Source organism: Vespa mandarinia, chromosome 7, assembly GCF_050613455.1.
Source record: "Vespa mandarinia isolate Hongniang chromosome 7, ASM5061345v1, whole genome shotgun sequence".
Lineage (NCBI taxonomy): Eukaryota > Metazoa > Arthropoda > Insecta > Hymenoptera > Vespidae > Vespa > Vespa mandarinia.
In genome coordinates, this window is record NC_140816.1 from 9,265,542 (window position 1) to 9,288,069 (window position 22,528).

Here is a 22,528-nt window from a genome sequence, read left to right on the forward strand (position 1 = left end):
AGAGAGCTCGTATCGGACTTTCGTTATCGGATCGATCTCGTTTGCCCTTAAAAGATATCGAAGCTGCAGTCAAGATCGGTCATGCGGCTGATTTCAAGCAGTGCGGGAACGTAACGGCATTATGACAATGAGATGCATATTTATCGATTCGCGGTCACGACTATCGCGCTAATCTATAATATCTTACGGAGAAGGTTAGAAACGTATGTGATCGTATGGACCCACGATTTTCGAGAGAAATCGATTAACTTTCGCACTCCAACCTAGTTGTCCTGCTAGGCTGCTACGTAGAAAACGTGTTCGCAGTTTATTTGCGTTTTCTTTCCTAATATCTTTGGCTTGTGCTTAGAAAAGCGGTTCTCAAAGGTCTCTAAGTGCTCTAAAGTTCTAATTGGAACGAAACCACTTTTACGTCGCATTCTTGTCATTGAAGTATCTTTCGTTCTCCGTGGGTGTGGCCTCTTATGCTCTCGTGACGTATTCTGCGTGCCCAACACCACCAACACCGGCATCAATATCACCAGGCACACGGTTGAAAGCACTTTATTACAACACACACCATCGTGCATGGTTATTTATTATCTCTACTCGTTCGCTCACATAGAAACGCCGATGGATTACTTTGCATGACTTTGATTTAATAATGAGACCGACTTGATAGGACTTGAAAATATTGACGAAACGATGATTACCGGCGAACGATCATTCGAATATAACATTTCTATAACGGTTCTGGCTCATATCTATTACCTTTTATTATCTTTTCACTATACTTCGTTATATTATACTTTATATCGGGCTTTAAGAGAACTTTTGACGATCGGTTGAATATCCTTAAAACATGTTTCTTATCCATTAACCGATTACTCATGCCACGAATACGGGTAGTCTGCTAATTGTACGTACGATTAAATTCCATATGATTATTAGTATCTTATTAGTGAAATAATTGGCGGAAATAGAATTTAAAAGCCTAATTAGATTAGTATATCGGTAAATCAAACTCAAACGTCTCTAATATACTTTAATATTCTCGTTATTGTTGCCATTTAAATAATCATAATATATTCGATCATAAATGAACGACAGACACATAAATAATAATAAATAATAATAAATGAACGACAGACATGTTGGTATTCTCGATAAATGCTTCTACGTAATAAATTCATTTGCCTTATCAAACAGAAATAACGTCAATTTTCTTCGGCTTTAAATTTGATCTTTGTAAACTTGTCTCGCTTAGTACACGGTGATAAAGAGAGAGAGGAGAGAGGGGGGGGGGGGAGGGAGGGAGGGAGGGAGGGAGGGAGGGGGAGAGAGAGAGTGTACTAAGATATCTTCACTAATCCTTCTTTGCCAATTTATCTTAAGACTCATCCGACACGATAAATAACACGAGCAACGAACAACAAGGATTAACAAGTGAAATGGTAATAAATCTTAATAAGAACGGCATTACTTAAACTCGACGAAAGAGTGAGAGAGGGAGAGAGGAAGAAAATAGGCATCGGTCGGCGGACAGAGAATTCCCTCGAGTTTCAAGCTCATAATAGAATTCTCGACTCTGATCAGTGGTGCATCTTCATCTAAGATGCACCTGGATCCCCGGAGGAATATATCTCACAAATTAATTTTGTAATTAAATTAACTCTAATGATCAAACAAATTTCATTATATCCTATGTTCGTAAAGATTTCGACATAGCTGAAATATGTAAATGTAATAAACTTGAGATAATTTCTCTTTTAGATTTATAAGATTTTACCTTTATTTATCGGGTTTTTACATCGATTCAACTTGATACGCGATTCTTTAGCAGTTCGATCATCTCAAAAATATCGTTGATTTTGACATTGAATTATAAATTAATCATAATTATAAGTGAAAAAGGAAAAGTTAACGACCACCGCCTTAGGTTAATATAACCCTTGTTACGTTGTCGTCTATGACAGACGGTAATGCAGTGTGGTAAGGTAAAACTATTACGTCAGGCGAAGATCGGTTGCATCGTACCTGGCCGTCCTCGTTCGGGCAAGATCACGAATCGTCCTCGACATTAGGTGGCCATCAGCCTTCCTTCCCTCCTCTCCTTTCCCTTCACCGCCTTTACGACCTCCTCCACCTCCTTCCCTTTTTTCGTTCGCGCTTCATTCAACATTTCTCCTGAGTCATCTCTCGACGACTGCAAGCGAGAAATTGTACGTGATTGTATTGCTAGGTGCCCATACGAGAAAATAGTCGCTTCGCGAATCAACAACTAGATCGAACAACTTTTTCTCTACTCTAATGGAAAAACATTTGCTACATTCAAACATATAATTTCCTCGTATGCGCCTTAATTATAATTAATTTGCCAGCAGTGGAACAAGTGGAACAAGTAAGTTAGGAGATAAGATATTATATTAAAAAAGCTTACTCCAGGTAAACTGGAGTAAGCTTTTTTATCGATTGAATTCTCTAAACTTGAATATGAATAAAGCTCAAATTTGTTTCTATATTTTTCTGTATGTACGAAAGTTTATATTATTATGGATTGTTTCCTATAAAAATTTAATTAATACGTTGCTTTAAAAAGAGGGATGTAAAAATTTACGATGACAACGGATATTATATCTTTTAATCTTTCTTTCAACCTAACTCAATTACGACGATCGACGTCTGTTTTTCTTCGCGAAGAAAAGATATCGGAATGACAGCTCGTTTCGATGATTAATTAACTTTCAATAGAAAGATTAAAACGTTACTTTCGGATACCCGCTTCGACGGGCATCAATTTCGAGATACGACGATACGGTTAAGAAGCTACAAGGCTCTTAGTGAAAGTATTATAGAACAATGAGACGGAACACGTTTCCTCTCTTTCTCTTTCTCCTTTCTAACCTCTTTGTACTTTTTTATTTTTTTCTTTTTTTTTTTTTTCTATCTCTTACAACGCTAATGTGTGCGATTAGAAACGAAGAGGACAATTGACGTATGCGTTTACACAGTTGTCTTAGGTCCGCAATTAAACGAGAGATAATGAGTTCAATTTCTTATTCCTAAGACAATGATTAAAAGAAAATAAATCAAAATGAAAGAAAAATGATGAAAAAGAATGTGTAAAAAGGAAAAAAAAAAAGATCAAAACACATAACGATGTACATATGTACAATTTCTATGTGTGAATTTAATTATGGGATATATAATATATTGTAAATTCGGAATCGTTGCTCGTTATTAATTGGACCGGTAAGAAAAACCGTCGGCAGACGGATTCCTTTAGTTTACATTGACCTGTTACGACGATGTTTATCTCGTCAGCCATACGTATAAGACTATCGCATAAGCGTTTTGGAAATGAGCAAGAATCAAGCCAATAATAATAATTTCAAAAGAAATCGTTAATCCGAAATTATAATCGTTCGATATGATCCTCCATACCTTTCTTCCTCACGTCCCTTTAAACTTTGCACGCGGTAACGCACGTGATAAGGCGAAATGAAATTTCCAAAATTTCCTTCTTAATTCTTCTAATATCAAATCGCGTAATTAAGATAGAAAATATGCTCTCTTAAGAAGATTCGCTTGAAAATACATAGAGATACACCTTTGTATATTTTTTGCTTCGCCATTGTACCAGGCATATGGGTCAAAGGGATCTTAAGGGTGTAAGCAATGAGTACGCACCATTATCGCAGTTATGTGCGTTTAATCGCACAACGTTGGAATTCTTTAATTACTATCCCAAGTAGAGTATTTCAATGGCTAATTGGAAAATGTTAATTCGTTTCATTTCTTTTCTAACGCATTAATCTAAGTATACGCGAGGCCGAGCTCACCAAAGGATCGTTAATTTTATTTTCATAAACTATATTTCGTAATTATGAATGCCTCTATTGTTTGAAAATTGTTATAGAGTCCACTTTTATGTACTTCATCCATTATATAATAACCGTATATTAACAACGATTTCTCAATATAGATGAATATGAACAAACGAAATATTACCGAATTAACAAATTTTAATGGCTTCCGAGGGCCATGTCCGATTAAATATGACTTGTTCGTATCATCGAACATCGTTTATATTTCGACGATGAGAAAATCCTTCTGTTATTCACAACTCTTCAACATGGACACGTATGAAATAAGACTGAACGGTACATAATGCCGACCGAAGGAGAAAGTGCAATCGGGACGCATAGATAAGAAACAATCAGATTAATGCAAAAATACTTTTATTTAATATCCGAGTAAAATTGTGCGTACGCCTTTATCGTAATCAGAGTTCCAGATGTAAACGGACACTTTGCTGGGAAGAAAAACTATGTATCAACTTGGTGATCGGTTGCGTATTATGCGCTATGCGAGACAATTAACATTAAAAAGTTAAAATTAAAAAGGCTCGGCGAGATCGATTCTAAGATCGATCACTTTTCTCACAGTTTTAATTAATTCGACGGATCAAGCGTGAATAGGATAGAACTAGATGTGTACGTGCCGTTATGCTACGCACGCATGTAGATATTTCATCGAACGAATTACCATGGAAGCAAATTCTCCTTGACGCTAATGAAGTTTTGTATACTTCCGATGGAAATAAATAATAATCGTATTTGGCTTGAAAGTTGCGTTTGGTGAATGGCGAACGTACAAAACAATTTTGTCCTCGTCGAGGCATAAAGGAATGTAAATAAAGAAAAGAGACTCGTAAAATGTAATGACATTTACTCGTCGAATGAGCGAAAAAGTACTATAATCGATACGTTATAGATCTTTCTGCCTCTGTTCATTCGTACAGGTATCTCTGATTTCATCGATTGAATTTCTTTTTGCCGTGCCCAGTGAAAAAGTTTTTCTTTAACACTTTGTCATAGTCTATCGAAAGAGACTCTTACCTTTACTACGACGAATTGGGCATAGTCATAGCAATTGGATTACTTTAAGTAACTACTTTTCTTGTTTCTTACATAAAGGTCACAGTTATCGGTTATCTCTAATACGGATCTGCGTTTACTACGAGAGAGCATTTACTAATCTCTTCTTATATCTTTTTATAATTATCAACATGACGTTATGTTCGAAATTTCAAAGAAAACTGATTTTGATCACCAAATGTTCCGGTTTTTTGCTCTTACCACATCAAGTATTTATTTCATTTACGTGTCGTATTTTCCATGATAAAATTTCATTTGTCTGCGTGTGTATGTAATAATAATTTGGAAAGATAGGATTCGCAAAAATACGTTTCTTCTTCTCATCGAGCACGATATAACCGATGAACTTGACCTGAGAAATTACTTTCTCGCGACTTTGCATAGCTTTTGTGAAAATCAAAATAATTATGCTTCTCGATTTATCATCCCGTGAATGTCTCTCTCTCTCTCTCTCTCTCTCTCTCTCTCTCTCTCTCTCTCTCCTCCCCTCGAACCCCTCGATACCCGATTCTTCGAACTAAAAAGCGTTCAATCAGATGAAAGTTAACTCTGTTCTTTTATTAATGGAACGATATAACGAATACAATTTACGAGGATCATTAAAGCATGTTTAAAATGTTGGAAATGTACAATGGGTTGCGTTTCAGAATAATTGGGCAAACTACAAGTGCCGAACGTGACGCGAATACACGAAAAGTTCATCCGAGCTCGAAGTTAAAAAATTGATCCTCGTTATCGTCGTGCTTTTAACTCGAATGCTTTATACGAATGAGAAAAATCGCATTTCGTTGTGTTCGATCGAGCGAATGAAAATACAAAAACAAGACTAACATATTATAAGACCATTTTGGGTATAAATATCTTTGTTCGCATGATACGAGGAGGAGAGATGAATTTGTTATCAATCATTGAAGTAAGGTAAAACGATCGTATAAGATAGGTAAAAGATTTCCGTTTCCGACGGTCATCTCATTTCATTTATAGACTTTATAGACGAAATTGAAAACCTATGATAACACTAAAGAAGTACAAATATCTCATTTGAATCCAATGCATATAATATCTTGGTCAAATGGATTCATTTCCTTCTCTACGACGAGGAAAAAGAATCGAATATGCTAATGGAGAAAAGACCGCAGGCCGTATTATGACATACCACGATTCATATCTAGCGAGGAGCTCTTGAAGTTGGCATAAAGGTATTGGCTTCCGTTTATACTTGACACCTTTTTGTGAGTTCAATCACCATGGTCGATTTGCCTGTTAAATACATGCGGATATTCGTGTTAACATATGCAGACTGCCACAGGCGATTTGTGAAGGGGATTTAGATATTCCATAGAAGACCGGACGTCTGATTTCTTTTCGATCGGTTCCTATTTCTCATTCCCTTTCCCTCTCTCTCTCTCTCTCTCTCTCTCTCTCTCTCTCTCTCTCTCTCTCTCTCTCTCTCTTCCTATCACTCTTTTATTCTCGCCTCTTGTATTAATAGAAGCGGATCCATTAACAACCGTCACATTTTACCGATATCATTTCTATCGTCCAAAAGCACCTTCCGACTTTTTCTTCTGAAATTAATTCTCGATCGTTTTTTCGTTGATTTCATATATACGTATGTGCAAGAAGCAAAGAACTCTTATTTCCGATGGGAAAAACTTTGTGAGCAAGAAGTTTATGCGTGCGTAAAGTCGATGTTAAGAACTTGTATAAGCTACGATTAATATGCCAACACAAAGTTTCCGTAATATCTTAGGACTTTTCAACGGGCTCATTTCGAAATATGAAAGCGTTAAAAAGAAACACGTACGTTTAATATTTTAATCAAGTTAATTAATTGTTAAAAGTCGTAGGCGTATTTTGCACGTAATAATGAAATGAATAAGAATGGTTATTCGCTTGTTAAAAAAGAAAAAATGTTTTATTTGTTGTTTCAAATTTCTCCAGGTATAAGCAGGAATAAAAAATCAAGACGCGTAATGTATGAAATAATTTCCCTTGGATCGCGATGGAGGTGGTCTAGAAATTTCTCGCATCGACGGGTAACGAACAACACGAGATATCCTTAGGATCAATATCTCCAGAGTGGATCCAATTTCAAGGCTCAACACCCGGAGGCCTGGCTCGATCGTGAATCACAACACATTCGAGAATGGCCATTCGAGCGCGAGTCTCGCGAGGCCAAACTCGAGGAAGGTAGTCCCGTTGTTGAGAGCACGATTTAGCATGCTCCGTTGATCCTGTCGGTTGATCCTAGCAGTTGGACCGTTCGAATGTGCCGGCGGCATGCTCGTGGTGAAAGGCATCGTGCGGCTTTTAACGCTTGCACGTTCCAAACGAATTTTGTTCGTGCGACCAGTCGCGACGGATTCTAGCCGAGCAACTCCCTTCGAACATGGAAGGGAAAACTTTATCTCTCTACGTACGTATAACCTACCGCATGTTCCATGTTGATATTTATGCGTTTATATATCTATGTGCATTTATTATCCCCTAATCGTCACGATCTCTGACGGCGAGTATGGTTGCCGTTTTTCGAAGGACACGCATTCTAAACGTCGTACCGAAGAACTATGGGAAGGAGTAAAGCCGGATAACTATCTCTCCTCCTCCCTTTCTTCTTGTCACCCTCCCCTCCCCCCCACCCCACCCCACCCCAACCCCCGGCACTCTCTTTCTATCTCTTTAGCCAAGCTCTATCTGATATCCGTTACCGGCTCATCCGACGGTTCATGTCGGCTCAAAAGTGTCATCATTAAAATGATGCCAGTCTAAAAGGCATCACTTAATCGACCGCGTTCGATTCCTTGGACGGAACAATTCCGTGCGATCGAGACCAAACTCCATATATCGATTGATCGCTCTTTGACTTTCACATATTTTCAAGGATTACTTGAGAGACCTACGACGATCCATTATCAGATTTTTCCTTTTTAGTTCAACTTACGGGCCCTAAGTAGGCCCAGCTCTCTGCCTTTTTCTGACTCAGGGAATGGGTGTAACAGGTGTCGAGGTAATCATAAAAATGCTCCAAGAATATTCGCCGTTTTACGAGTCTAACTCAGCCTTATTTTAAATTTAACAAAATATTTTTCGTCCCATAAGTTTTACAATAATTTCATGATTTTTGATGGATTATCGCTTGGCTTCGAACGATTGCGAATTTAATGGAAATTCGACGTAGATTAACCACATGATTCGAGCTTTCGAGTCGATTAGGATGAACGCGCTTCACTGTGTAATTTTATTCGCGTTAATCATAGCCCATTAAATTTGTTTCGGCTACGTTCCATAATTCGCTATTATCGTGGTTTATTAAAAATCATTACTACGTCGGTAAAATCATTGATATCTTAAAATTCAAAAGTGAAAATGATTTCATCCATACACTCAACCAAACCATACATTCCATATTAAATCCATACATTCAACCAAATCGTTCGATCATAATCCTCTCTCGTGGAAAGGAAAAAGAAATCTTTCAGGATGGGAAAGTAAAATATTTATATTTTACGCTCGCTTCGCTAAATTTCTTACAACCGATGGAAACGAAGATTCCGTTCCATAATCGATTCTCACACCTTTCAGAAATGCTTTATGATCAAATTCGTGCCTGCACAAATACATGTTCAATAACACGACAATTTTTTCTCCGCCCTTTTCCTTTCACGCCTTGACAAATGCCAATTGGCGATTATAATAGAAGCGTGGTGCGACGAGTTTTCAGAGGATACTTAATAAATCTTTTCGTTTCGCTTACATATCTACACGTCTGCATATATAGGTAATACTTGTACGTCTCTTTCTTTCGTTCTCTCTCTCTTTTCACTTCTTTTTCGACTTATAATCCTATATTTCGAGACATCATTCTTGAGTTGTATCTCAATCGTTATAGGACATAACTTATAGATTCGACCTCCCAATTGGTAATGGCTTTAGATCGATTAAAAGAATTTTAAAATTATTTCTCGTCACGAAATTTTTATTTTCCAAATTTTTATTGCGAAAGAACTTTTCCATCTAATTCGATTCATTTCTTTAATATTTTGTCTCGAATATACATACGAGTATGTTAAAAGAGAGGATGACTTTTTTTTTATCCAAATCAAGTTTAACGATTAATTTTAGAGAAGTTTCTATACTGTTGATTTGAATCATTAGGTATTAAAGCTTAGTTGGGCAATCGACGGAGAGAATCAGAGAGAGAGAGAGAGAGAGAGAGAGAGAGAGAGAGAGAGAGAGAGGGAGGACAATATCACTTCGAGGAGGATGTTTATTCTCTAACTTGGAAAAATACTAATCGGATTATCGTGTCTATGTAATTGGATGCGAGTGAAACGAGAAACTACTCTTCTATATATTAAAGGTTTTCGCTTTTACGTCATCGTAAATTGTCTTCTGACTTTTTCCTTTTTTCTACCATCCTTTGGTCAATAATATAGAGTTTCCGGTTTGGATGGCAAAATACGATCGTCAATACGCATTTGTTGCCTTTGGAAACGGAATAATTCGTCTTTAATATTGCTGGTGGTCGCCTTAATTTTCTGCAACATCGTTTTATTATCGTTTATAGTTGAATAGTGTATAATGCCATCTGCCTTATTATCGCTTCTCAATTTTTACCTCTAATCTAGTACATATATATATATATATATATATATATATATATATATATATATGCATATGTATATAGGTTGATTTTATTAAGAAGAATCAGAGAAACAGATTTATTGAAACATAAATTATCTACTTAAACTATCTCGGAAACAGGTGATCGAGATAGTAAGTGATATAGATATAAATTAATGGATATGTATAAACAGAGATCATGCAAGGTCTCTACGTTCATTGATCGAAAGTGAAATCGTCGTAACACTTCGATGAGGCTAACGATGGTTCAGTATAGAATATCGTAATTTCCGATGTGCCTATCCTCGTTCGTTCATAAATCTTTGGTGGTCAAGGCAAAGGTTAAGGCACAGACACGATTCTTTCTTTCTTTCTTTTGTTCGAAAGGGGAACGTCAATCTCGTTGAGTTAAAAGAGAGCTAATTCGTATCCTATCTATGCATTTGCTACTCTAGCATTCGATCATTATAATTTGTAGTTAATTTATACTTTTGCAAACGGTCATCACGGATACCATAATGGAAATCATACGCGTACAGAATCTAGAGCAAGGCTACTGGTATTGACTATGTATACATGCATTGACTATGTATGATTAAACAATTTTAGATAATCATTTCAAAATGTTCTCTTCGGGCAATTAGGATACTCCGTCAGATTTTTTCACTTTTTCTTGTGCTATGCTTTTATAAAGGTTAATATTTTTCGAAGATAATGACGTTCATAATTTCTACATATCTAAGAAGGATAAATAATTTTTTAAATAACCAACTAGTCAACTTAGTTAACTTGAAAGTTTTAATCGACGAACGCTCTTCAAAATTTGGAGAAACGTCAAACGAATGAGATATTTCATTGATCAAAGATCGATGCCATCGTGTTATTAAATAAAAAAAGAAACTATATAACTAAGCGTGCCTTATTATAGGCTTAAATTTCAAGTATTCTCGTTAAAAGGAAAGTACAATAAGGTAAACCAATTATGAGCCGAACAAAAGTTTTAATATGTATTACCTATGTATACACGAATCAAATACAACACCATTGATTTATCTCGACTTTTATCTCTCGATTTAGGTTCCACTTGTGATCATTAAGCGATTTCAATCGATCAAAAAATCCTTGACAGTACTCGCGTGGCTTCGGCGTGGCATATCCGATCGAGAGCATAACTCGAATCGCTCGCTTGTACTTTCTCATGGCGGCACTTGCTTCGTTAACAAAGTCTAGCAGCACGCAAAGGATTGCAAGTAATTGTAGTAAATCATTCGTTTCTAGCCTTCACCCACTTTCTCCTTCGTAGGCCGGTATTCCCGAACAACGACAACAATTGGGTTATAGTTGTAAATTTTCTGCGAGAGGATTATTCACCTCGGCATCAAGTCCCTGTAAGAATAATAAGAGAAGAGAGAGAGAGAGAGAGAGAGAGAGAGAGAGAGAGAGAGATCTTACTCAATTGTGCATTCGTCGCTAAAAGTTAATGATAAATAACGCTGTTCTCTTTTCGCTGATCTTTGATTATTGATAAATAAACGTACGTATGTTACTATGCACATATAAGAATAAAGACAATGAATAGAAGCTTCATCTTATTAGTTCCCCCAACGTCTTTTGTTGTGCGTTTTTTCTCCAATTTCATCGAATACCGTAACATACTATTTACGTTATGTTCATACTTACTTATGTAATCGCATAAAACTACGCGATGGAATGTACGAAACACAATTAGGAAAAGTGATACAGATATTTGGTAAGAAAGTGATCAGGAAACTGGTACTCGATGTGAAAAAGCGGCACCATAACGATTACATTGCACAAACCGGCTATCTTGCCTATAATAAGTAATAATTGCCCAAGAACGGAACAGAAAATAGTTTCTACGATAAAATTTTCCGTAGAAACACGAGTCAGAAGTAGTGTGACTAAAATCGAAAAATACTTCATTATAAAATCACAGGATCCTGCTAATCGAAAGCAGTGGAAACGGATATGGCGTGAATATGACGAGTTTGAAACTTTCGATTTTCGGAACTTTCTGATTCATTAGAGAACACCTGTTCGATAATGAGTGACGTGTAGAAAATCATGATCCATTAGTTCGTTCATTCGGATCAATGTATCACAGGGTATCTAATTAGTGGAGAAACCAATGCGGAAGTACTACAAATGATTGGGACGAATACTCGCGAATTAGATATTTAATTTCTCTGATGCAAGAAAAAAAAGATTTTTCTTTGAATAACGTTACAATGAATATAATTAAAGTATCTGTGCAATCTTCTAAGATGATTCTCCGGCCTATGAAAATCTTTTGTCTATGAAATCCATGTTGTAATTAATATATTACAATACTGTCAACGTTTCAATGAATGGATATCAAAGATATGATCTTCTAAATTAGTTTCTAAATTAATTATAATACTATATAATACAATATACCGATACAAGAATAAGACACATCCTTGTCGGATGTTTATCCGATGTGAGAGAACACGCAATGGGCTCAATTCGTAATGGATAATGTAGCCCAGGTATCTAATTGACGGAGAAAGTGGTACGGAACGACGAGCGCCACAATTAAATGACCATTTAATCGCGATTGCGCATTTCCAAACGCTCGGGCCTTGCCTTTTGTCTCGAGGGATACTCATAGAGAGGTAAATACAAACGTAACAACTATCTCGTTGGTTTGTCTAATAAAAGTAACAAAATTATCCGAATGGGGGACAAGATATCGAAGGATATCGGAAGGGCCACTTTTGTTTATTCATAATGAAACTTTAGAGAATTGCACCGATATATTTAACACTTTTTTTAACGCATTCTCTGCTTTTCGAAGATGGGAAATTATGTCGTCTGGATAATTACTTTTTTCTTGCATTCCAATGTCCAATAGATTCAGTGTGGAACGCGAACAAAAATTGATGCCGATCGATCGATTGATCGAGAGAGAGAGAGAGAGAGAGAGAGAGGGAGGGAGAGGGAGAGAGAGAAATTGACAGACAGACAGATGAACTAACGTCATAACGTCATAAATCCATCGATTATGAACTTCTTGGGTGACTTAGAACTAATTGCAACGCGCAAGGTAAACTGATATTTCCTATTCTCCTATTGGATAGAAGAAGAAATCAAACATCAACAGCATATCATGACATATACATCTATATGTCGTTATACTTTATATTTTATTTACGCAAGCATACTTAAGTTGCCTTGCGAATATTCTAATTTCATTTGGAGATTTCTCCTTAAGAGTTGCATCTGTCGAAAACAACCTGCTTCCGCCAATCTACGAGTATTTATGTGTATATCTAAGTACCTATATAAGACCTATATATTACCTCATATATTTCGGTTAAAAAAACGATCATTCAGTCTCAATGACATACGTAATGAACGATGATTTAGGCTTCAGTTTGTTATCCATGGATTTAGATACATGGATCCCATGCTCGGGAAGGACATTGCAAATTCATGTTTTTTTCCTTTTCTTTTCTCTCGATTCGTCCAATCGAAAGCAAACACATAAAACGAATCCGTTATTTACTTTGTTTAATCCATGAATGATATGTAAATAGAAAGACGCGTAATTAACGGATTTGTAAGGGCGTAGTCAAGTGTGTCAATATAATTCATCGTTCTTTTCGACGATTTATTTTTCTTCTTCTCTTAGCGAGAACTTTCGAAAACCATTAATCTTTTTACTCGTTACTAGGAAATCAGTCGATGCTTTCAACGATGTTTACTTTATGCCGTGAACACGTTCGTTTTCGACGACAGTTTATTATAGCCTGATTGCTCGTAAGAATTAGCACGAGTCGTCGCAACTATAGACATTCGCAAAAAAAACTTTAAACGTATATCGGACGAGAGAATCGTACAGTGAAAGGGCTTAACTTCTCTTCCGTGTAAATTAATTCAAATCGCCATACGTCGCCAGGCACGCGGATACGTGTTTAAACGAGAACGGGCAAACGCGAACGTTCGTAAACTTGCTAGGATATAAATTTTAATTGAAGTAAATACATATACTTACAGTAGTAGTACCGCGCACATAGTGACTAATGTCGAAAGTAAAATCGTTGTTTCGTTTCTCTTTCGTTCTCTCTCTCTCTCTCTCTCTCTCTCTCTCTCTCTCTCTCTCTCTCTTCCAAGCACCTCCGCACCGATTTTCCAAAGAAAAATCTTGGAAATTTTTAGCCTCGCGATAGATCTCGTTCCGAGACAAGGACTCTCTGCATAATACTCGAACGCGAATTACATCGATATACCTACGAGTGAGTGTTTTCACGCCAAAGTATATTAGTCCCGGTCGCGACGTGGGAATATACCAGGATAATGATGTGGCAGAACATTTGAGAACGCCCGATTTGGTAAGGCTCTTTACGAACCTCTTGTACACGCGGCAACGCTTATTTCAGAGTGCGTTATTATTACGTAATATCATCTCAAAACGGAAACATTGATTTGAAATGCTTTCCTACTTACATAAGTCTCTCATAATATATCGTATCACCATTAAGTGCGTCGTATCATTCGCAATTGACAGTACTATACATTTCGCGCGAATACTAATTACTAATGAAATTGGTATAATCGCATCGACGACATGTCACACATATCTATAAGTATCGTGTTAAATTTTATTATCGATTTATATTAAATTTATTAAATTAGTCTGCACCTGTCGTTTTCATAGGATTCTATGAAATAATTAAATCCAAATACAATATGAATAAGTGCCGAAAAAGATGACACTTGATCATCATCGCTTCGTCTCAACTACGATTATTTTGCTAATCTTGAAAGATAATGAAGAATTTGAACATCATAAGAAACGAATAATTTCATTAACACACGTAATTTCAATGGCTCGATGATAGTCGTTCTTTCACGCGAGTAGATTTGTTTTCGTAAGAAAATTATGATAGGACTCGTTGTGCGGTTAATCGCCAAATTTGTGAAGTTGATTGTCGTGCGTTTATTTATGACGTCGTGCCACGAAATTTTGTTTTTTCTAGTAGATTAGATAACTGTGATGTCACGTAAATAAATATTATGAGAAGATAATGCGCGGAGCATTTCGTGGAAATATATATTTGATGTGAAAGGAAGTAAATATAATAGTAAACTTGCCTGACTGGGGACTTTCCATCGAACAATAGGTTATGACTTATTTTACATAATAATTGATACCCAATGGTCCGAAGAAAGCTAGTGGATCGGATCTCACAAGTTGGCGTATATACCGTGGCACTGTGGTTGCATAAAGCTTAGGCGTAACTAACAATGAATCGAAAGTACTATGAATCCTCGTGTGCTCGTTTATGTCTTTCCTGTTTTTCTTTCCTTTCTTTTTTCTTCTTATTTTTTCTTATTTTTTTTCCTTTTTTTTTTATTGTGAATTATTGCATTTAACCTTATGTATGTATGTATATAACTTAGGGATAGTAGAGTAAGCAAATAATTACGTCAGGTATTTAATATAATACGAGAGTCGTTTATATCCATAAGACAGTTTATTTAACATTTCTATGTTCTTGTATACGTCGAATGTAAAATGAGAACAGGAATGTGACCAGCAGATATTGAAGGTAACGCGATTCTAATTGTTTCTCTATTTAAATTATTCAAACACGTAAACTTATATTTTGCGCTTTTCCTATTTGATTATTTATTATACGTATAGAACAGTCTTCGAGGTAGCTCGTAAATTCGCATTCATGATAAAATCTTGAAGGAACGATTTGAAACAAAGGAGAAAATTGCGGCAGCATTTTGGAATTTTCATGCGTGAAATTAAAAGTAAGAGGGGCAGGCGCAAGGCGTCGAACGAACGACAGACGAGTACGATAGCATTATTTTGCTCTTTGCTTTTCTTTCCGCGCGTTCTTCATCGTGTTAACTATTGCCAAGTTTGAGAAAAGGTGAAGACGTCAGCATTCCCGTGATCGCTGCCAATTACGTGCATAACCGTAGCCTTCGAAGAATCTAAACGACCACTTCCTAGTCATCGCCACCAGTCATGACTTCCATAAACTCTGAAAAGTAAAATTTACTAAATACCATGATCCTTCCTTGATCAGATCAGGTCAAGTATATATATATATATATATATATATATATATATATATATATATATATATACATATATGCAATATAAATTTTTTGAACTTCTCACAAAATCACTTTTATGACACAAGTAACATCGTACTTTAATGATGATGTAATTTTTTTTCTTTTTTCTTTTTATATCAAATTAATTAATATTAACTTGGAAGAAAAGAAACTTGCCGTCAAAGTCGAGAGTTCCTGAACCATCAGCATCAATTTCCTCGATCATCAAATCTAATTCCTCGTTCGTCAACTTGTCGTCCAGTTCATGAAGAATGTCACGGAACACTGCGGTAGTAATGTAACCATTACCCTCCTTGTCGTATAAACGGAATGCCTCGCGTAACTCTTGTTGCATCGCCTCCGAATCCTCTTCCACTAAGAATCTAGCAGCTAAGGTGCAAAATTCTTCGAATTCCAGCTCGCCGGAGCCTTTGGGAATAAAGAGATATGAAAGATACCTATATACCTAATGGTAAATAGAAAATAATGTTTCTGTTCTTCGACGAAATTAAAACGATTTGAGTACACACCATCCTCGTCTACCTCCTTAATGATTTCTTGGAGAGTTTTTTCACTCAATTCGTAGCCCAGCATCGTCAGAATTGTGCCAACCATGTCGGTACCTATGCATCCCTTCTTTTCATGATCGAAGGCGTCGAATGCTTTCTTTAGAACTTAAATAATACGGCATATTTAAAACGAAATATTTCTTTGATTGTGGTCAAAGGAAAGATCAATCGTGATCTATGATGAAATCGTGTCTTTGTACTTACGTGCAACTTGGTCCTTTGGAAGATCATCCTAAAAAGGAAATAGAGACACTATGAGTTTTTTTTAAATTTCATTTCTCTCCCTCTCTCAAATTGAAGTAAAATAATTATAATCACTAAACTCTGGGAGTATATTTGGAACGAAAAATAGCGATTTAAAATTGCTAAAATTGCTCAGATTTTTTGAATAAACTTTGAAATTAAAAGAACTACTTACCATGATGAGATTGTAATAATTAGATATTCAAATGTTAAGACCACCCACTTGACAGTTGATCCGTCGACGTCTACGGCTTAACTGGGTGTGCACCAAATTCTAGCCGCGGACTTGTGTTTTAAGTGGTCATAACGAAAATCTTCTGGCACATAATTGTACATGCTAATATCTACAAGCCCGCGAATCTAGCGGTTTTCAAATCCATCAAGGACGTAATCCCCACTCTTCCTATTTCCTTAAACGTATCCCGATTGTATCAACGAACTTGGATCGCCGCGCTAACGGTTCCTTGATTGCAACATCAAGTGCTCGCATGAATGTTCGGTACTTCCACGAATCCTTGACTTTCGATGCGCTAAATCAAATCGATTACAAACCATTATCGATTCCTGCAACGAATAGTAACATAGTAATAATATAGTATCGAATTGGAACAAATTGCAGAGTCTTACGAATATTATTTATTCGGATCTTACTCTATGGATCGAAGAGAAAATTATTAATCCCTGAAATTTTGTTGATTAAGTCAACGGAGGTATAAATTTATATACGTATAATATCTACTTATTTATACACTTTTCTTCATACTTTTTTTTTACTGACAGACAGGAATGTAGATATAAAAAAAAAAATGACTATATTTATTTCTACACTGCACACGTTCTTTTATAAATGAGAAAAAATGTTGATATTTCATTTATAGATATAGTTAATATAAGGTATGCCATATGTATGTAAATACATGATGAAACTTTATAGATCCACCGTAGGAACGCTGCGATCGACAGTAGAATCTCGTCCGTTAGACTTTGATAAGCGTGATAGTATATGCTGCCTTATCGTTCATATATGGACGGATTCTAAGGGACTCGTTCGGTAATTACAAATATAACAATTAATGAGTCATTTATACAACGAATCGTTGAGGTAAATGCTCCTTCAGATGCGAACGTTGACTATTTGCTTCAAACATATTGATTAGATTTTGGAAAATTCAAATGACGCGTATATCACGCGAACCGTTAATAACATTTGTAGATATTTCGAATTTATATATTTCTATATAATCCCCAAATTTATTTGAAGAATTCAAATAATTCAATGCAACTTTTTGACGTTCTTACAAATACATTCATTTACATATCTGGAAAGAAGAAATTGAATCGATACAAAGTTTGTTATATATTTTATTAGCGGAAAATAAACATTTGCGTTCCTTTGCATTTTTATTTACATTTAACGTAACAACTCATAATGTCAAGCGTCAGTAAGAATATGATATCAAGCCAAAAACATATTACTCTGCTAAGCAGCATTAGTTTATCACATTTTTGTCAGACAGGTGTCAGATGAAAGCTATAACAATAGACATAGTTGGCTTTACGCCGGAAACACGCTTGGGACGAATCGAAGAAGGTTCTACGTAATAACTGCAAGTGTTTTATTTTTAGATCGCTAATTATAAGCTCGTAAAAGCCGGATGGAAGTTGGTGAATACATGGGTAATATTCTATCGTAAAATCGAACATACTGCTGCTTACTGTCATCACTATGTCTATTCTCTATAACTTTCTATTTTTGTTCTATCCTCAATAAAGATAAAATATTCTGATCTTGCGTAAATTTTGAAAAATATAGCCATTTGTTATTTCAATGGTCACGTCTCTCTTCTACGCTGCACATTTAAACAATAATGGTTTATCAAGAAAGGAGAGAATAAATATGAAACGATAAAAAAAAAGGGAACAAGAAAAAATTCATATATATTACCATATACATGAATATAATATACATATGTGTATAAAGGAGGTATTCTTTATATCCAAATTACTATACATTATCGTGTACATTGTCTAATCAAGGACAATCGGCGGTAATGCTTTACGATTTACGATTTTTCTCTTTATTAAATTTTTTCAAATTTACACATATTTTTTCAAATAAATTCGAAAGTTCACATTAGTTGAAAATATATTCATACTGTAGGTACATATATGATGATTGTTTCGCGTATTCTACACGTTTCCCGAGCAAACTGTATATAATAATTTCGACAAATTTCAACTTCATTAAATGCACCAAGACGTATTTCTAACGAGTTCAAAATCTTCTAAGAGGACCTTTGTTAAAAGATCCTACAATCAATCCTAAATAATCAAAGGCGCAAACTTTTTCCATGTAGGATCGAACTTTATATAATGGGTTTGCCCAAGGAACGTATTGCTGAACGTACATACTTGCACGCACGCACGCACACACATACGCACACACACGCACGCACTCGAATAACCAGACATTTTCGCACACAACTATAATAAATCGTGCTCGTCCCTATCTGTACACGTGACACGACGTTTCTTCCTCGACCGCATTGGTAGGACTTAACTGCTAATTCGGGCGAGAAGCTCATAATTTATCCCGTCATGACCTCCATGAATTCTGAAATATAAATCGTCAACTTTATCTCCAGGGTGGATCGGGGGGAGGGGGGAGAGAGAGAGAGAGAGAGAGAGAGAGAGACAAACTGTCGTGACACCTGCGTACCGCAATACACGTGACTTAAAAGTAAAACAAACAAGTAAAATCTCTTCACCTTCGAAGTCGAGCGTGCCAGATCCATCAGTGTCCACCTCTTCTATAATCATGTCAAGTTCCTCCGGGGATAGTTGGTCATCCAGCTCATGAAGAATGTCTCTGAAGACATCGGTAGTGATATAACCGTTTCCTTCCTTGTCGTAAATTCGGAAAGCTTCTCTAAGTTCCTCCTTCATGGCTTCCGTGTCCATGTCCTCTTCCATAAAACGAGATGCTAATTTGGAGAATTCATCGAATTTCAACTCGCCCGATCCTACGTTGATAGATAATATTTTTATTATCTTATTCATTTATTTATTTTCTTTTTTTATTTCACTTCTATTTTCTTCTTTTCTCTTTCCGTGCTCAAAAAACAATTATTTTTGAAAATCGAAAAGTTAAAAAGGATTCGATCTTGTTGTGGGTGATTTAGACGTACCCCATAAGTCGTAGGTTGAGATCATTTCTTGCAAATTAACACCTCTAACTTCGTGTCCTAACATTTCCAAAATCGTTGGAACCATCGAGGTTTCAATCGCACCTTTCTTTTCGGGATCGAAAGTGTCGAATGCCATACGAAGGTCTGTCAATGGTTACATGCAAGATACTTGCTTTATTAAGAATAATTTAATAAATATTAATTTTTTATTATATCAAACATAATACTCACGTTTAAGTTGGTCCTTGCTGAGATCAATTTCTTCCTGCGATAATAAAAGCAAAAGAAAAAAGATCTTTATTTTTGAAATTATGTTATATCTAAGGGAGGAGGAGAGATAAGGGAAAAACAATTACCATATCATCGTTGTCCCACATGATGATTATACGTAATGAAGTTTTTCTAATGCGTAAAGGAGTTTGATGATATTGAAATAAGTATCGCGGACAATTGGCGATTTGATTATCGAGGAGACACGTTTGTCAGCTTACTCTACCGATGAAAATGTTATACTGAGCGTTCGTAATTAATAGCTTCGCTGAGAGACATTGTCCCACATTTTTAATAGCGTTAATGGATCATTACCAATCATCTGTCAGCCCGAAGACGCTATACGGTGATGCTTAATTGAGATCCATTGCGCGTTAGACACTTTGCGAAACAAATCCGGAACCTCTGACGCAATCTATCGCGATTGATAGAACACAATCGCAATCCTATTATTCTTACCTTGACGGTCTTTACATTAATGTAAAAATTTAATAATGTCTTTTAATAAAGGTTTTGCCCAAGGTATTACTTAAGCCAAGTTTGTACTTGCGCATTTAAAAAGTGATGTCTACCTAGTAACGTATCTTAATACGTTAGGAAGGCAATAGGAAGGCTCATAGGTTCCGATTTATTAACAAAGATTATCATGAAAACGTGAATCCTCGAGATTTGCGACGATTAACGACGATTCTACGCGTTGTTTTCATGGTCAGAAAATAAACGAACATCTGTATATAATCAAACAATTCATACGCCCACGCGTTTGATGGCATCATACGTAAAAGAGTTTATGCCGATTGCAGTGCGATACCCCTTACAGTGGTTTCTTATTGGCATTGCGTCCTTTTAGAGAATTGCAGTCGATTGCCAAAAGCTGCTCACCGATGTATAAAAAAGTACGCCTGGCAGTTGCTTCTAATCTCGTACATACAGACAACTACGTACACTTGCATGAGAATGACCTTACGCAATACGATGATACAACAATTAATTAATTCAAAAATTAATACGTCTATCCTATTGGATTTAAGCAGTATTCATTTCTACGCATTCGCTTTGTCTGACAATGAAGTTGACCGAAAACGAAAAACTAATGCCTAGGAATAAAGGCTATTAGTTATGCATATATTCACTTCCTTTGTATGTGTACTTTTGCCGGAAATAAAATGTCGAGAAATATATTTCCTCCCATTTGTTTCGGCTAACAGACTTAATAAGCTTATCGCAAATCAAAGAAAACAAGTTGAAATAGCAAGTTAAATCTGAACGGAGTCACGAACACGTATTGGATTGCAACGTGTCGTTCGTTGATCATTGGTATCGGTCATTGAAGTACCAAGAGCGCGTGGAAGTCTCCGAAGACTCTGGCATGGTAAGTACGCGGCAAGAGGCACCCTCTTTTTTTTTCTCATTACAGATGAGAAGGACGAGATGGACGTGGCCCATTTCGTCCTTCTTTTCGAAGGAGAAAGGCATCTTGAAGGTAAAAGGATCTTTTTCGGATATCGTTGGTACGCTCGTGCTTGAATTGGAAGGATTTAAATCTCTTTATCTACGTGATTGAGCACGTTAGTTGATTCGGCTTAAGACACTGGACCATTTTTGAAACAATATAAAAATCTAAGTAATCGAGGTATCTCCATGCATGCTGGACTACCAATCCGATCTCCACGCTGGCTTAATATTGTATTAAGTTTAGGACAATATTGTATTGACTTGGGTCAAGTCCGGGCTCGTTTATGAGGAGTCATGAAATAATGAAATAATCAAGTATATAGATTTTCATTTCGGAATAATTATAAATTTTTTTATTATATAATAATTTGTTTGTTACAAACAAAGGCGTCGTTCAATTGTCAATGCAGCATTATCATGGATCGATTTATTATAACAAATGGCCTATATATACGGTTAAATTGCCTAACATTACGTATTGTGTTTACTAACGGCGTTCAGCTTAATCATTTATATTTTATTAGTCGTATATTTTTCATTTTTTTTCACGATATCAAAATACTTCCCTTCTCTCTTTTTTTGCAATGTTAAAAATTAATGACTTATTGTCATTAATTAGCCTTACTATCGTATCTATTTACATGCCCTGTATCATATTGTGTTAGATTTTCATATGCATTGACGTATCATAGTATCGTATGAGATGATACGTATGCGCGGCTCGCATACTCACCGTGTGAGAATCAATCGATACTTTAGAACGCGCTCATATCATTTTCTAGGAACTTTAAGATTTGTGACGTTGGCCATCCTGTGACGAAGAATTGGTTATGTTGGACTTGGCGAACTAAAGAACCGAGAGGCAATAGACAAAGAAGGAGAAAAGCGTGGATTATTATTGAGAAGGCTAAATAAAGTATTTATGAAATTGAAATTATTTATTGATGCGTCCAGTTAGGTTTTATTCATGTGTAAATCTAAACATCGATTACGCTCAACTCCGAAAGGTAAGTTATTGTACTGCATTTGTTAACCTAACAGAACGATATAAGGAATCGTTATTTTTATGACAGAATGAAAGTGACGTAAGGAATTTTCGTTATTATAAAGTTTTACTTATCTACAATAAGAAATGTTA

At 36.0% G+C, this 22,528-nt stretch overlaps 2 protein-coding genes and 1 long non-coding RNA gene across 7 annotated transcripts in view; 1 reads left to right on the plus strand and 2 right to left on the minus strand.

The window, feature by feature from the left end:
- The window catches only part of LOC118443405 (uncharacterized), a 51,737-nt gene that overhangs the window by 27,539 nt on the left and 1,670 nt on the right, over positions 1–22,528 (plus strand). For 2 of the 5 annotated variants that reach the window (XR_004838667.2, XR_014982369.1), the window contains exons 1-2: positions 20,844–21,307; positions 22,173–22,397. This is a non-coding gene — a long non-coding RNA (uncharacterized LOC118443405). Of the gene's footprint in view, positions 1–13,847; positions 13,922–20,843; positions 21,308–22,172; positions 22,398–22,528 lie in introns of those variants that run through there. The other 3 variants (XR_014982368.1, XR_004838671.2, XR_004838672.2) reach the window with 2 other exon arrangements.
- On the minus strand, positions 15,028–16,807 carry LOC118443404 (troponin C, isoallergen Bla g 6.0201-like). The gene is made up of 5 exons (XM_035870334.2): positions 16,653–16,807; positions 16,439–16,466; positions 16,196–16,339; positions 15,843–16,094; positions 15,028–15,589 (listed from the first exon to the last, which is right to left on the minus strand). The coding sequence occupies exons 1-5, from the start codon at positions 16,653–16,655 to the stop codon at positions 15,555–15,557; spliced, it is 462 nt and encodes a 153-aa protein (XP_035726227.1). The 5' UTR covers positions 16,656–16,807; the 3' UTR covers positions 15,028–15,554.
- On the minus strand, positions 18,391–20,224 carry LOC118443403 (troponin C, isoallergen Bla g 6.0101-like). The gene is made up of 5 exons (XM_035870333.2): positions 20,022–20,224; positions 19,897–19,930; positions 19,666–19,809; positions 19,246–19,500; positions 18,391–19,091 (listed from the first exon to the last, which is right to left on the minus strand). The coding sequence occupies exons 1-5, from the start codon at positions 20,040–20,042 to the stop codon at positions 19,066–19,068; spliced, it is 480 nt and encodes a 159-aa protein (XP_035726226.1). The 5' UTR covers positions 20,043–20,224; the 3' UTR covers positions 18,391–19,065.